General features: G+C 45.3%; 1 protein-coding gene across 3 annotated transcripts; it reads left to right on the top strand.

The window, feature by feature from the left end:
• The first annotated feature begins 6,926 nt into the window (after positions 1–6,926).
• Positions 6,927–14,756, top strand: BOD1 (biorientation of chromosomes in cell division 1). 3 transcript variants are annotated; one of them, XM_075009927.1, is made up of 4 exons: positions 6,928–7,259; positions 9,909–10,033; positions 12,217–12,411; positions 13,852–14,756. In XM_075009927.1, the coding sequence occupies exons 1-4, from the start codon at positions 7,023–7,025 to the stop codon at positions 13,901–13,903; spliced, it is 609 nt and encodes a 202-aa protein (XP_074866028.1). In that variant the 5' UTR covers positions 6,928–7,022; the 3' UTR covers positions 13,904–14,756. The 3 variants fall into 3 exon arrangements, with proteins under 3 accessions (XP_074866030.1, XP_074866028.1, XP_074866029.1); XM_075009928.1 differs by having other exon boundaries at positions 6,930–7,259; positions 12,217–12,416; XM_075009929.1 differs by lacking the exon at positions 12,217–12,411 and having other exon boundaries at positions 6,927–7,259.
• Positions 14,757–15,397: the final 641 nt, after the last annotated feature.

The raw sequence follows: 15,397 nt of genomic DNA, 5'->3' as shown, positions 1-15,397 counted from the left end.
ACCATCACCTTACACTTGCTCTCTGCAACATCTTTCACCTCAAGGAACCCTGCCATTCCGTACCAAGGTACAGCCTGTGTCACAACCCTGCTCGCTGCGCCAATTCTGTTAGCCGGTGGCCGGGTAATGTGCGGTGAGGTACTCCCCTGGGTCCTAAGCAACCCAGTTTTTACTGTTAGAGCAGGCAGCTCCCAGCACTCTCACCCACGGCCAGGCTGTGGTCACCAAACGGTTAAAGTTCTTTTGTTGTGCCGGCTGTGTTGCAGTGACAAAAGGGTTAACAAAATAGTTAGGCTTGGATCTTAACTAGTTACAAGTTTATTAAGCTACAGTTACAAGCGTGCGGTTACAAAAGGCTATTGTTTACTTCTTATATGCTAGCAAAGTACAGGTGTTAACAAGTTATGTTACAATCCAATACAAAGATATCTGTTACCATCTAACACAATGATATCTTGACACTAGTTACAGAGCTCTAATTCTTTAGCTGTGCACAAAAAAAGTCAGAGACCTAGCATGGGTGTATCTTACCCTCTCTGCGTCTCTCGATACCAGCGTAGCCAAGCCGGATCGGTCACTCAATTCCGCGGAAAGAAGAATACGAGGTTGGGCGTCCCCAGTTGTGGACCTCGGGAGGCAATCACCTGACCCGACCAGCAGGAAGTTGGTTGAATGCACTCAAAGTTAGAGTTCTGCTGGACCCATCTTTTATACCCCTTTTGGGTTATGTATTCTCTTTCTTATCTATGGTGCCAGATCATACTGGCCTGTCTTTGTGACGCCAGTTTGTTACAAGGGCATTTCTTACTTAGTTTGCACTTGTAAGACAAGAGATAAGCAATTTAGGAGTACAGGACATTCTTTTGTGCGGGCGGGGCACGTCCCCTTCTGGGTGATTGTGTGTGTGCATCATATTGATCAATGCCAGCTGGGGTGATTTCTGAGGGTCCCCCCCTCTTATGTTGACAGTCTGGCCTGTTAGCCTTCTAGCTGTACTTTCTGCTTCTCAGGGTCACGATAAGCTAGCACATCTGGGCCTCAATGAGGGCATCAAAGACTGTGCTGTCAGCAGCCGTTTCCGTGCCCTGTGTGCTCCTCAGTGGGGGGGGGCAAACGAGCAAGCTGGCTTGTAAGGGGAAGACTTTGTCTGGCTACAACAAGACAAGCCTAGGAACAGGAGAACGAATGGTGCCCCAGCCTGGCTAATCCTGGGGACAATCAAGCTAGTCCATCCGGATCCCAGGAAAACCATTTGCATCGCTTCTCAGCCTCCAGAGCCCTGACTAGGCCTTCTTCAATCATTGACTTTTCACCCACACAAGGGCCGTACATGCACTGACTGCCTGGGGCCAGCAGCACCCGCATGGAGTGGCCCGTGCACAGGAAGCCCCTGGTTTGGGCAGGAGCTGCTAGGAACCCCCCTCCCCCAAACATACTGGGGAAGGGAAATGAGGAAGTCAAAGGGTTCTTCCTTGCTTTCACTCACTGCCCATTATCTTGCTCAGCCAAGCCCTTTCTTGGCTGACAACCCAGGGAGCCTCTCCCCAGGAATGCTGGAGAGACACTGCCCTGCTTTCCAGTCATTCCTCCATTATACGTGGCAGTTGCTAGGGGAGACTGAGACTCAAATTCCAGGCAGGCCTGGGTGGCTTCAGAGAAATGCAGTAGTCCCTAGGGCTGTCCCAAGGGAAGAGTGGCCAGGGCTGGGGCAACCCACCCAGGCACAGGACCGCAGGCAATCCCACCCCCTACACACTCTGCAAGCCCTGACCCTTTTTCACTCCAATCCCAGCTTGCCCTTGGCCCCTTCCCCAACCATCCTGGCAGTGGATTGATGCAGCAGACAGCAGCAGGGGGCTGCATTCCCTCACCACCCGACTGCAGTCAGCTTGGGGCACAAGTGGCAGCCAGTTGCACCGGGGCCTACTGAGCTCTGCTTCTCCATGAGCAGCTGGAAGCAGAGACCACTTTCCACTGCCACAGAGAAGTGGGGCTCAGCAGGCCAGGAGGCCACAGCAGAGCCCAGCTGGTTGCTGCTCATGCCCTCTGGTGAGTGCAGGGAGGAGAAGTGAGCAGAGCGAAGGGAGGAGAGGTGACTCCCTGCTGCTGCTGCCGTCACCTGCCCCCACCACCTGCCTCAGGTAATCCTCCCGCATCCCGCCCATGGGACAGATGGAGTAGCTACTGCGTGGACCCCCTAAAAGCATGGGACCTGGAGCAGACTTCCCACCTCATCCTATGGAGAGATTGGCTCTGACAGAACCTAAGAACAAGGTTTCCCACCTCAGAATGCCACTAGTGGCAGATTTCCGCCAGGCCACAGAACTGTGCCTGGAGTCCACTCCCATGGCACAAGAGACTCAGAATTTGTCCCATACAGAGAGACGGCTTCAGCCACCACTTGGTAACTCTACTTGGCAGTCCAGGCCAGGGAATGAAAAAGAATATTTTACCCTAACAAAAATGTAGGGAGAATTTAGGTAGACGGACCGTAAGGTCCCAAGAGTCACATCTCATTCCCTGCCCTCCTGCCAAAGAGCAGCACAATTTCCTTAACTGACCAAGAGTAGCAATAACCTGGGTTTTTCCTGACTGAGAGATAGCACCTCTAACAACACAGAACCTTTAGATGTGGGTGGAGTGATCATGTGCCTGCCTGGCTGGATTATATACAACACTGAGATCCAATGGTCTGAAATCATCCCAGCAGATTAAAAGAAGATTGAAAGAAACCAGTCAAAGAAAAACCACTCACATTGCAGAGCACAGAATTAAAGGCACATGCCCATATATTCATGGTTCAAAAAGACCATATAATGCATAAATGGTGATATTCATTGGCTGAAGTAGGCCGTCTTTTCATTCTGAACAACAAAGTACGCTTTATTACTGCGCTACATAGTAAATGTGATGCCTTAAGGGTGGTGTAACTTTAACCTATGCCTGTGGAACTCTCTGCAGCAGAATATTATGGCAAATAGCTTAGGAACTTTTAAAAAGGAGGTTGATATATTTATATGACAAAGAATAGTGCCAGCAGTTGCAGGAGTTAGAACAAAATTACATGGATCTTAAACCTCCTGTTTCAAGGTGCAAGCTGATCACTGGTAGCAGTGGGAAACTGACTGCTAGTGATGGTCAGGAAGAAATGTCTCCACATGGATTAATTTGGCATGATTAAATGTCTTCTGTGGGAGTTACACACCTCACTCTGAAACACCCAGAATTAGCCAATGTCAGATACAAAATACACAGTTTACTTTTCTACGTAAGTAGGACAGTTCTCATGTGTCAGCGATTCCCTGCTAGTAATACACAACACTGTATACAGTTCAACATGCAGCAGTGCACTCTCTTTCCAATGTACATTTCAGTGCCTATAAACGCTGGGTTTTTTTCTTACTCAGCTGCCAGATGGCATGGGACAGCTTATGCTGCTTCTCAGAGCTGCTGAATTTTAATCAGATGAAAAGGACAATGCAGTGCATGTAGAATTTTGCTCCCCCTTTCAACAACTGCTGTTACATACGGAAATACATGGATATGAGGCTACTCCCCTGCAGAATACCTGGGGTGAAGGCACCATTATAAGAGTTATATTAATCTAACCATTACATTTTTGAGATGGGAAAAGTCAAAGGAGCTAAGACAGATGAATTTACTTCTCTCTGAATTTGCTCCATTTTGCTGTAGCTTTAGGAAAGTACTTACAAGAAGAGAGACACTAGGTATGTATTTCATATATATATTTAGGGGTGTATGGAGGGGGTGAGGAGACGCAACTGATTCACAGCCACCTTTCTTTAAATCTTTTTTGATGGCAGAAGTCCTGACCAGGTTCAGGAAAGAAAATGGTTCAACAGTTACATAAACCAATATATGTTAGTCACCAAGGCCATGTCTACACTAGCCCCAAACTTCAAAATGGCCACGCAAATGGCCATTTCGAAGTTTACTAATGAAGCGCTGAAATGCATATTCAAAGCTTCATTAGTGTGCGGGCGGCAGCGGCGCTTCGAAATTGACGCGGCTCGCCGCCGCGCGGCTCATCCAGACGGGGCTCCTTTTCGAAAGGACCCTGCCTACTACGAAGTCCCCTTACTCCCATGAGCAGATGGGACTCTTATTCCCATCTGCTCATGGGAATAAGGGGACTTTGAAGTAGGCAGGGTCCTTTTGAAAAGGAGCCTTATCTGGACGAGCCACGCGGCGGCGAGCCACGTCAATTTCGAAGCGCCGCGGCCGCCCGCACGCTAATGAAGCGCTGAATATGCATTTCAGCACTTCATTAGTAAACTTCAAAATGGCCATTTGCGTGGCCATTTCGAAGTTTGGGGCTAGTGTAGACACGGCCCAAGTGTGGTGTGCTGGCAGCAAAGAATGAAGGTTGATCAGACCATCAAGTAGTCAGACTCACTGTGCATGGGTATGTTCTATGTTAATGCAGGGCTGACTTGCAACCAGAACCCATGTAATCCAGAGCTGGCAGCAGGTTGTAGGTAACTTCTTATATAGCTTGCACACAAGACAGCCAACCAGCAGGATGAATAAATCAGCCTGAAAGACAGTGCAACATACAATAGGATGACTTAGAAAAAAATACTGGTGGATAGACAGATCAGTTACATACTGGTGGTGATTTCAGCCCAGCTTCTAGAACAAGCCCTTGTTCACACTCTCAGCAGAGAAGCCATAGGAATGGATGGCCAACTGACACTGAACTTGCTCTTAACGCATCTGCGGAGTGGGTCTTTGCCCATGAAAGCTTATGCTCCAATAAATCTGTTAGTCTAGAAGGTGCTACAGGACTTCTCGTTATTTTCACAGATACAGACTAACACAGCTACCCCTCTGATACCCGAGCTTCCTCTAGTCACTACAGGTAAGAGAAGAAAATTCTGCTCTTCTTTAAAATGAGACTGACTGCACTAAAGTTCATAAATTTACTCTAGATTTACATTAGCATTCCTCAAACCACAATTTGCCCCTAAAACTAAACCTACAAAAATAGCTTTGGTTATTAGGGCTGCCCCTTACATGTGGTATATATGTATGTATGCACGTATGACGTACACAAGATCAATGACCAGGTATAGCACCTAGTGATAGAGTAATCTTCCACTTTTAGAGAGAGATACAAAAAGTAGACTCTGCTAGTAGTGCTGATAGGGGACAGAAGTCACCTCTTCAAGTCACTAAGGTGCATACTAAAAATTACAAATCAGCATGTTTCTTCAGAGAATTCTGTGGCTCTGTCAGGAGACAGAGAAACTAGATGGACACTCAGCAATCGAGAGGCCTGCATGTTCCCTTTAAAACCAGTGAAACAGCAGATACTGAAATAAAAAAAATGTTCCTTATCCCAAATATTGTGAAGCACAATGAAAAACAACCTCTAATGTAGGGATTCTCAACCTAATGGTCTGGACCCAAACATGGGTCGCAATTACATTTGTTAAGGGTTGCCAACAGCTCAGAGCTGCATGTGGCTCTTAAAAAAGCCATTTGCAGCTCCTTCACGCTACCACATCCAGCAGCTCTCTCTATCAATAGAGAAGCGATTACATATTACAAAGACAGTTTCTCCATCTTTGATACATGTAACCATCCCAGGCAAACCACTTAATAGATTCTTACAGTAAGTACTTTTCACCCCCCCCCATCTTCACCCATTTTGCTCCCCTTTTTGTTCTATGTAGCTGATTTGTCAGTTTTCATTTTTGTTTGTATCTCTCCCCAGCCCGTGTGACACACCCAACCCCTCCAGCCTCTGAATGTGACCCTCCCAGCCCCCGCAGTCCAAGTGTGACTCCCCCTAACCGCCAGCCCCGAGTGTGACCCACTAGCCTCTGAGTGTGACTCATTCAGCATCTCCAGCTCCTGAGTGTGACCCCAAGCCCCTGAGTGTGGCTCCCCTCTGTCCCTCCTGCCTCTGAGGGATGGGTTTAAGCTGCTGGGGCAGGGAGTGGTTTGGGGATGAGGGTCTTTCCCACCACACCTCAGATCAACTATAAAAATAATCAATTATAATAAACATAGTGTTATTATTTGTATTAATATTAACATATTTTCCTCCTTCTATGAAATAACTACTATGAGTATATAAACACGAGGGGGGCCCAATTTTAGTCTTGCCTCAGGCACAAAATTAGCTAGTTATGGCACGGCTTTCCCTCCCCCGCCCCCATTTTTGAATTGCCCTGGATCACCAAGTCTTCCTGAATTGTCAAAAAGGGTCCCCTCCGGGAAAAGGTTGGGAACCGCTGCTCTAACTGCAATCCTACTCTGTTGCCCATTTTGTTGCAGTTCAACAGAGGATGGATGCCGAAGCCACAGCCTCCCCGCGTGGCCACACACGTGCACTGCACTCCGCCTTCATGTTCAAGAGGGGCTGGCGTGGGCCGGGGGCCTGTAAACTCCCGGCGTTGCAGGCAGCCAGCCTAGCCCCGCAGAAATTGTCCCAAACTCGCGTGTGTTGGGCACACGCCGCTTGACACAGGAAGGACGTGTGGGTGGGCGGGTTAGTGGTTAAGGCACTAGCCTAGCACCAGGAGCCTAGGCTCCCTGCTGAAGCGAGGCTCGCCCGCCTCCCTGAGGCTCTGAGGAGGAAGCCAAAGGGGCCGTGTAAATACCTGAGCCGGGTCTCCAGGCGCAGAACTCAGGCAGCTCTGTGCGGAGCCGCGGCCCTTCCCCCCTCGGCCACACGCAAGGGGCCGCCGAACCCTCAGCGCACATGGTTTGAAGACATAAAAACGACAACTCCCAGAATGCATTGCCCAGCCCGCTGCCTTCCGGACTGGCACTGCAGTGCCCGCTGAGAAGCGTCGTTTCTTTACGCAGAGCAACGGCTCCCGTCCTATAAGAGGCGCCCGAGAAGACAGACTTCCTTTCCCATAATGCAGCGGAGCGGAAATACGCAGAATGTGGCGCGCCGTCGCCGACGGCAGCGGTGCCACTGGCACCGGGTGAGCTGGGAGCGGCGGCTGCTGAGTTCGGGCTGCTCTGGGTGCCAGGCGTGGGGCATGTCGGAGAGCGGCGGTGCCGGCGGAGCTGCCGCGGGCGGGGCAGGCGGTGGCGCTGGAGCTGGGGGCGCAGCGGGACCTGGGGGCGCGGCTGCTGGGGCGGGGCCGGGCGTCACAGACCCGGCCTCGCTGCCCCCCGGGGACGCGCAGCTCATCGCGCTCATTGTGGAGCAGCTCAAGAGCCGCGGCCTCTTCGATGGCTTCCGCCGGGACTGCCTGGCCGACGTGGACACAAAGGTAGCGCTGCAGGCCCCCGGTTCTCTGCGGTCCTGGGACCGCCCGCCTGACGGGGTTCCAGAGCGACACTTGTCAGCCGGGTGCTTTTCTGGACCTAGTCGCCGGGCGTCTTCTGACCTTTCTGGGCCTCCACCGCCCCGAGAACAGGGACTGGCCCGTGCTCTGGCGGCTCTGCTGGGACTGCCTTGCTAACATGGGCTACAGGTGGATGGGGACTTTTCCGGGCCCAAGATCCTTGAGGGGACTCGCTGCTTGAGATCCACGGCTTAAACTTAGGCTATTTGGCTGATATGGGTATGGCGGTCTGGCTGTTTTCTCACCGTCCTCTCTCAAAGCACACCCTCCCCTCCAACGTTCTGGCCTGCTGCCTGATCACCATCCCCAAGTATCCAGGCTCCATTCTGAATGGAGTGCTGCTTTGGCCACCCACTTCATCTTGGGTTCTAACATTCCTTTGGGGAGCCTTGCTCTGTCTCCAGCCTGCTTTCATTGATGGGGAAGGGGGACTTGCACAGCACTAGTCCAGGGCACAGGTGTTCCTTGCTTCAAGGTTTGGTGGAATTCTCCTGTCTTTGTGCTGTGGATGTGGTCCTGGGGGCCCTAGCTGCTGCAGCCAAGAGCAACCTGTAAATATGCAAGTGGTTTGTGGAGCCTAGAAGATGAAACAGGGGAATGTGTGGCTTTGCAAATTTCCCTTACAGGTACAATTGTATAGCCCACTGAGGGCACAAGGTTTCCTACTACTGTGTTTTTTCTAACCCTTGCATATGCCTCTTCCATTTCTGTGTCCACCTCTCAGAAATATGAAAAGTCACTGTTATTACATTAGCTGACTATGGTGCTGGAGTGGAGGAACACAAACTGCAGGGGTTGACTCCACGTGCATGAAATACCAAACTGCCTCTGGTCAGGACTTCAGTCAGTGAAAGCACTCTTGCAGGAACTGGGTACAGTTGTCACTGTTCTATCATTCTCAACTTCTTGTTCTCCTCCTAAACTTTGGCAGAAAATCTGGGCTTCCCTTCCTGTGCTAAACCATGGTAGCATTTCTAAATAACTGTCTTGTTCCACCCTCAAGGCACTTGAAGTCTGCCAGTGGGTGAAATGATTCCTATGTGTGTATAACTTGTGAAGCATTTTAAAGTCTTACCATAATGTGCTACTTAAAATGAATAAGTATCTTTACATCTCAAACTTCTGTCTACTTTTCCAACAATATCACTTGTTTGTTTGGCAGTTGTTACTATTCTTCTTGTTGGAATGTAAAATTATACCCTTTCTGACAAAAGTACTCCGAGTCATCTGCCCAAGGTATCCTATTTAAAAACATGGCTTCGTTTTTCTGCCTATTTAAAGAGTATTAGAATTAATGCTGTTTGAGGAGGATAGCCTTTAAAGGTGACCAAACAAGTAGCACACAAATGCAAGCATACTTGAGCCAAAGGCACCAACTTCAGAGTGGGGAAAATCTTGAATAGAGGTTTTGATTTCCCATTTAATTCCACTGAGAACATCAGTATTGATAACATCTGTTACTGATGTGTCTGAAACAACCACATGATTCTGCATTAGCTCATGGACCAGCCACGTATCTGATTGGAACTACTTTCCATCACAACAGACCTAAATAGAATTTGAACAGGCCTCTTACATGGCTCTGTAGAATATTGACATGGATATCATTGAAATTTTTTAGACTGTTTCTCGTGATTCTGATCTTTTTTGACCACCTTTTTGCCCTTTCCTTGTGCCACTAGTAGCTGGCATTCCCCTACACAGGTAACATGACCACTCCTACCTTCTGAAGAACAGGAAAGGTAGACTTGCACAAAGTATTTAACAAAACTCTACCCACCCATTGTCACCCCCTGCTCTCAAGTTCCAGTGTGAGGGTTACAGCAAGTACATGTATTCTTAGTGTGAATTTTATTTGGTTAAAATGTCTTGCATGAATTTTGTTGGTTGGAAATTGTACAAAAAACCTGCTTACATAGAGCTGTTGCACACAAAGGCAATTTGCATTCAGTCAGTGACACAGAAGCAGACAGTAGCAAAATGTGTCCTGTTACTGCAATTATAATGTTAGAACCGTCTGGAAACTGCTCTTGGCAATGACCATTTTGAACTTGTGGGTAGAAAGAGCTTACTTTTGTTCAGAAAAAAAATACAATAAAGGAGTCTGCGCAACACCTTGTAAAGACAAGCATGGGAGCTTACTTTCCTAACTTTGTTAGACACAAAGTCAAGTTCTTAATGAAGACACCGGATTTCTAGCTTATTACAACAATCTAATCTACTTTTTTTGTCCTAAGACTGCAGAGGTGCTAACAGACCTGAGGCCCCTTCACCTTGAATGGTCCATTACAGTATGTGTTTACTTATGCTAAACAGTCTGTGCTCCCTCTTATTTAGCTGTGAGAGTATTTTCCCAGACCTGAAGAAGAGCTCTGTGGGGCTGGAAAGCTTGTCTCTTGAACCACCAGAGGAAGGTTCAATTGAGAGAGTACTTCACCCACCTTGTTTCTATCAAGGAGAAAAGACAGTTTAACAAAGCAGTAATAGATGACCACAAAAGCTGTATTATGAGGGATTCTTGCAAAGAATTGTTTTGAGAGCCTTTAGTTAAGATGGACTTTTTTTTTTTTTAAGCCAGCCTACCAAAATCTGAGACAGAAAGTGGACAACTTTGTATCTACCCATCTGGACAAACAGGAGTGGAATCCAGCAATGAACAAAAACCAGTTACGAAATGGTCTGAGACAGAGTGTGATTCAGTAAGTAAGCAGCATTCCATAATTGATAGGAATGTTTTTGGTAGATGAAAATGGTAATAGTCCACATATCAGTGCCATAACTGGCTAAGTGTATTCGAACAATTAAAGGTTGAATTTGCTTTTTGCCTTCTCCACCCTTGCAGATTTCACTGTAGCAGGTGAATGCAGTTTGTTAACTCGCATCACACCCAGATTTCTTGAGAACATAGAGGCAGTGTGTCACAGTAGGGTAGTACAGACAAGCACCTGTTGAAATGTTGAATATTCTGTTGAAATGTAACATTCTCTATCAAAGTACTGCCTCATACGACTAACCATGGTTGCTAGCTAAGCTGCTTATGAGCTTGGAACCAAACTTGTGCTTTACTGCTTTAGAAATAGGCATCTGCCACTTAAGCAAAAGAAGGATCTCTGTTTGGATCTCAAACTTGCTACTGCTGTTTTTTGCAAATCTCCAGCCTCTAATGGGCAGTAATCAAATTCATTAGTCCGATTCTGTCAAGCAGATGGCATGGATGGCCAAACTAAATAGGACATTAAAACCATAGTGTTTATTGGTGTTGAGGTAAGGCGGTGGTTCTTTTTTTCATCTATCCAGATGCAAACATAACACTTCATAGAATGCTAGTCTAACTCCAGCTACCACTCCATCTTACTAAGCACCTTATGCCATTGGCAAACTTGTAGAATAAACTGCAGAGTTTTCAGGAAATCCACTCTCCAGTTTTATGGAAACATGTATGTGTGTAGTTTTGGCGGGGGGAGTTGTGGATTTCTCCTGAGACTCTGGTGTCTAAACAGAGGAAGAGGGTATCACCTCAGAAAAGCTGAGGGGGCAGAAATAGGTAGTAGGACAAGGAAATGAATAGCGAAGAATCAAGGCAATGGATGCAGAGGCTTTCAAGTTCAGAAGAAAAATAAGTAAACTGAGCAGCAAGTGTCTTGCACAAAGAAATTAGAATTTCAGTGCAGTTAGCAGAAACTATATTTATATAGTTCAGAGTGCTTGGCCTAATCAGTGAGGATTGTTACTTGTCTTAACTATCCTGAGATTAGGGTAGAAATTAACTATTTGTACTGATGTTTGCACTAAACGATATTGTTTGCAAGGTCTTGCCTCCAAAATACTGCATCAACACAGAAGTGTAACCAACAATCAGAAACTGACAAAAGTGGATTAATAGTACCAGAATATGCCTTACTGTTCTTTTCACTAGAGTAAAAATGACATTTGTACAGTGTTAAACACCAGGGAGCTTAAGTTTGAACTAAACTTTGCTTCCTTTTAAACACAGTTAGATGACCTACTAGTATAAGCAGTGCTTATACAGAGTACTCAAGTTACTATAAAGGCTCCAAGAATAAAAACTAATGTGCCAAGATGTGTACATGTGTACCCATCCATCATGGTCCAAGTGTGCACATTCATCTGACTGTATGAGACTACTTGATGTCCACATAGTCTTAAAAAGCAGTGGATGCGGTCAGTCTCGCAAACATTCACTGTTGTGTTAAGTCTTGTGGCTTCTTTTCCAAATGCTAGGCACTGGCTAAGTTTCCCCTCCCTATGTTTCTTGCAGACATGACATAAGCCCGCCAGACAGCCAGTGTCCAACAGTCCAAGATTCTGATGCAGCCCCTGAAGCAATGTTACTTCACTTACTAATGCTTGGCTCCAAAAGAGCTCTTTATATTTTGCTACATGCATTTGCATGGTTTTTTATTTTTAAAAACAAAGTACCTGACTAGACTGGCTGTTGTAATAACCAGGTGATGACACTAATGGTAGGGTGAAGGCTTCTCCTCGGTTTGGAGTGTTACTTGCTTTCTTCTTGCATTTTTGCTTGCCTTGTGTGTGTTAAAACATGTGGTGTTTGCTCCTTCTGACCTCGTTACATCATGAGCACTCCTGAAACACCTCCCGTCCAGTATATCATTTCAGTACCTGGGAGACCAGAGTCACTGGTGAACACTGCAGGGGGGATACAAAATGGCTAGGTGGAAATGTCCAGTTTTCCATGTGGTGACTGGAATGCCGCCTCCCTGAAGAAGCTACCAAGTGGGCTGCAGCTCTCAAAATGTTAATACTAATTGCAGCTGACATGAGGCTCTGGAGAGTTCCTAGTGGGGGTAGAGGAGAAGTTTCTCAGAGTAGCTGAATGACTCCTTTGTCTTTGCCTAAGGTCAGGGATGCTGGAAGCTGGAGTGGACAGAATTATTTCTCAGGTGGTGGATCCAAAACTAAACCACATCTTCAGGCCTCAGATAGAGAAAGCGATTCATGAGTTCCTGGCTGCACAAAAGAAAGAGGAAACGGTGCCAGCTCTCCCACCAGAGCCTGAGAATCAGGATCCTCCTGCTCCATCCCAAGATGCCTCGTAAGGTCTTGTATCGTTGCACCTTCCCACTCCTAGTTAGCATACCTCCTCACTTTATTCCCTTGCACAGCATTAAATAGGGAACAAACTGTACAGTCCACATAGTCGTGTCTTGATATTCTGTTCTGGGTTGGTGCCAAACAGTGGTAAAGTTAAAAAAAGACAGTTCTGTAATCTTTGTTTGCAAACCTTCAGAATCAGAAATACAGACCTTGTACCACTGGAAAACTGCCAGTGGTATTCTGCCTGGCTTTATAGGAGGTAATGCTCTTCTTGCTTGCTACGAGCTTGCTGCTAGAACATCTAGCAGCTATATAGAACGGCTGCTAAAGTATATCAAAATTAGAGATAAGAATGAAAAGTAGGACTAGGAGCCCTGGTAAGCTGCTATGCTTTCAGGGCTAGTTTTGGAGTAATAATCCAAAAAATCTTGCTCCCCCCCCCGGCCGGCCTTTGAAAAACAGGTTGTGAGAAAACTGCAAAAATTGAATTGAGTGAATAAATTTCAAGTGGATTAAAAATTAAGTGCTGAAATACTATTAAAAATTGAGCTGTGCACAAATTATGGAGATTTAGAAGTAAAATTGGAGATGATTGGCTGCTTCAGTGAGACTGCTACTGGATTAGTTCCACTAACAGTTCGCTAGTGCTAGAAAGATTGATGCAGGGGTTAGTACCCTCTGAAGTGAACAATGGTTCAAGATGTGACAGCAGGAAATGATTTACAACTAAACTTATATTTTCCCAGTTTGAAACTCGGGAAGCTTCTGTGTTGGACATTAGCTCACACTGGCTTTAGGGATTTAAAATAAATCTTTCAAGTGATGCTCTTCACAAGGCTTTTAAATAAACAAACCCCTTTTGGCTCTTAGCAAAGCCAACTGTTTCCCCCATCTCTGTCAAAGGACCTGCATTTTAACCTGTTTGAACTGACTGCTCAGGTCCTCGGAAAGCTCTTTCAAGCAGCTGTGGTTTTTTAATAGAAAATTAATTCTGAAACTTCATGTGCACAAATTCATATTGTCCTTTTGCAGAAGGAATTAAAATGTATTTCAGTTACTCTGTTTTCAAAACAAACATTGGTTCTGCAGGAAATGTTGTTTGTTGGTCCTTATGAATGTAACATATAAAATACTGTATTAATCATTAATCCATTCTTTTGTTAAATGGTGGTGGCTGAAGTTTCATGGCTTGCAGCAGAAATTAGAGAAATTGACCAGTCTGATTTTAAATTTGTGACAAGCTTAATTCTGGCTTGGGTTACCTCGGTTGTATGTGGTATGCTGCCTCACCAGTGTCCTGCTGCACCCTACTGTGTTTTTTGGCTTAACTGAATATATGAATCTTAAACTGTCCAAGTGCTGCTATTTAGTTTATATGACATTTATTCAATTGCATTTACTCTGAAAGATAGAATTCTGTAATTTTTTTCTTTTACAGCATGTTCCTGATACTAAAAACAGCTGCAGTTGCAAAATACAAGTGTGGTTAGATTGGCAATGGATTGTTTGTTCCATTTGACATGACACTATGGTCTGCTACTGAAGATTGGTCATGATACAAGAACTGAGGGAAACACTGAAATTTTACATACACACAAAGTGCTGAATGATAGGCTCAACATGAAGCTTGTTTCGCTAGTGATAGAAATCCAGAAGGAAACGTGTCCTTGCTGATCATGCATTGGGGTGAAGGGTATCAAGTGTCTTTCTTGCATGGAGAAGTTAAACGCCTTGGATATGATGATAATTTGACTCAGTAGTAGAAGAAAGAAGAACGTGAGATGTATGTTGGCCTCTGAACTTAGTTTTTATATAGTTCCTGGAAGGCTGCTAGCATAAGATTTGCTTTTAAAAAGGTTTAATTTTGATCAGAGGAGAGACTTCCAGTACGTTTTATAGTTTTGTGCTTGTTTGTTGTGTAACAAATCATTGAGCGCTGGATGCCAAATCAGATTTGTGACTACATCAGTGCTTGTCTCGGAAAGAGGATGTTCCTGATTAAAACAACTGGAAAGAACTGTTCGGTGTGAGTTATCCAGGATACCGAGAGACTAATTTCTGAAAATTAGTGTTTAAATTTAGCTATGTAAATATCTGACTTAGGCATAGCTCTTATTTCCCAGTCAGACCTTAGAAGATTTAGCTATGAATGGGTGAAGAACTGAACAATGATTTAATGTGGAAAAAAAAGTTCTCACAGATAATATTTTTAGGTGACTTATTAGCTGCTTGGTTTCCATGCTTAAAGGCAGAAGATCTCTGGGAAGGCCAGCAACTAGGGAATGTGATCAAGTATTCTGCTAGCAAATGTCTTAATCTTTTATAATTAAAAAGTTGAAAGAGCCTGTTTTGGTGACTTTATTTTTTTTAGGAATCTGATCAGAAAGAGCAAAGGATGCATCAAAATTAATTCTAAGACATTCCAAGTACCATGCTCTACCCAGTACATTACACACCATCATATCTCCCATTTACGAAATAACATTCCAGACTCCCATGAAGTGGGATAAAATGAGGGAGATCTTGCTTTGAATTATTTCTTTGCTTCACTGTAAAATGAAGCCCACTTACAAATACCTGAGAATTCTTTGTCCTTTTCTGTGCTTTATTGTATTGCATGCCAGCTGAAGTGCTTCTGAAGATCAAACTAAGTGCTGTTGGTAACCTTGGTAAAATGCATCTTGAATAAATGAGGCTTTTCATGTACTGAAGAACTGGGCCATGTTTTAAAGAAGAAACACCTGTGAACATCACTGTAGAAGACTTCAGGTGTCTAAATTCTTCCAAGTGAGTGGGCTTCCTACATTAGATGCAATTGTAGTACAATAGCATGTATTACTTCTACCAGGAAATAGGGTTCCTGACAACCAGCTGACTGTTGTATCCAAAATGAAAATTGGCGTTAAGCCTAAATTTTGTAAGTGTGACTCTTGCAGGGTATTTCTGGAGGCATTACCCTTCATTTATATTAGTGCCTGAAACTT

The sequence above is a fragment of the Carettochelys insculpta genome, chromosome 15 (assembly GCF_033958435.1).
Source record: "Carettochelys insculpta isolate YL-2023 chromosome 15, ASM3395843v1, whole genome shotgun sequence".
Taxonomy (NCBI): Eukaryota; Metazoa; Chordata; order Testudines; family Carettochelyidae; genus Carettochelys; species Carettochelys insculpta.
The sequence above is the reverse complement of the archived record's forward strand: the minus strand, read 5'-3'. Positions and strand labels throughout refer to the sequence as shown.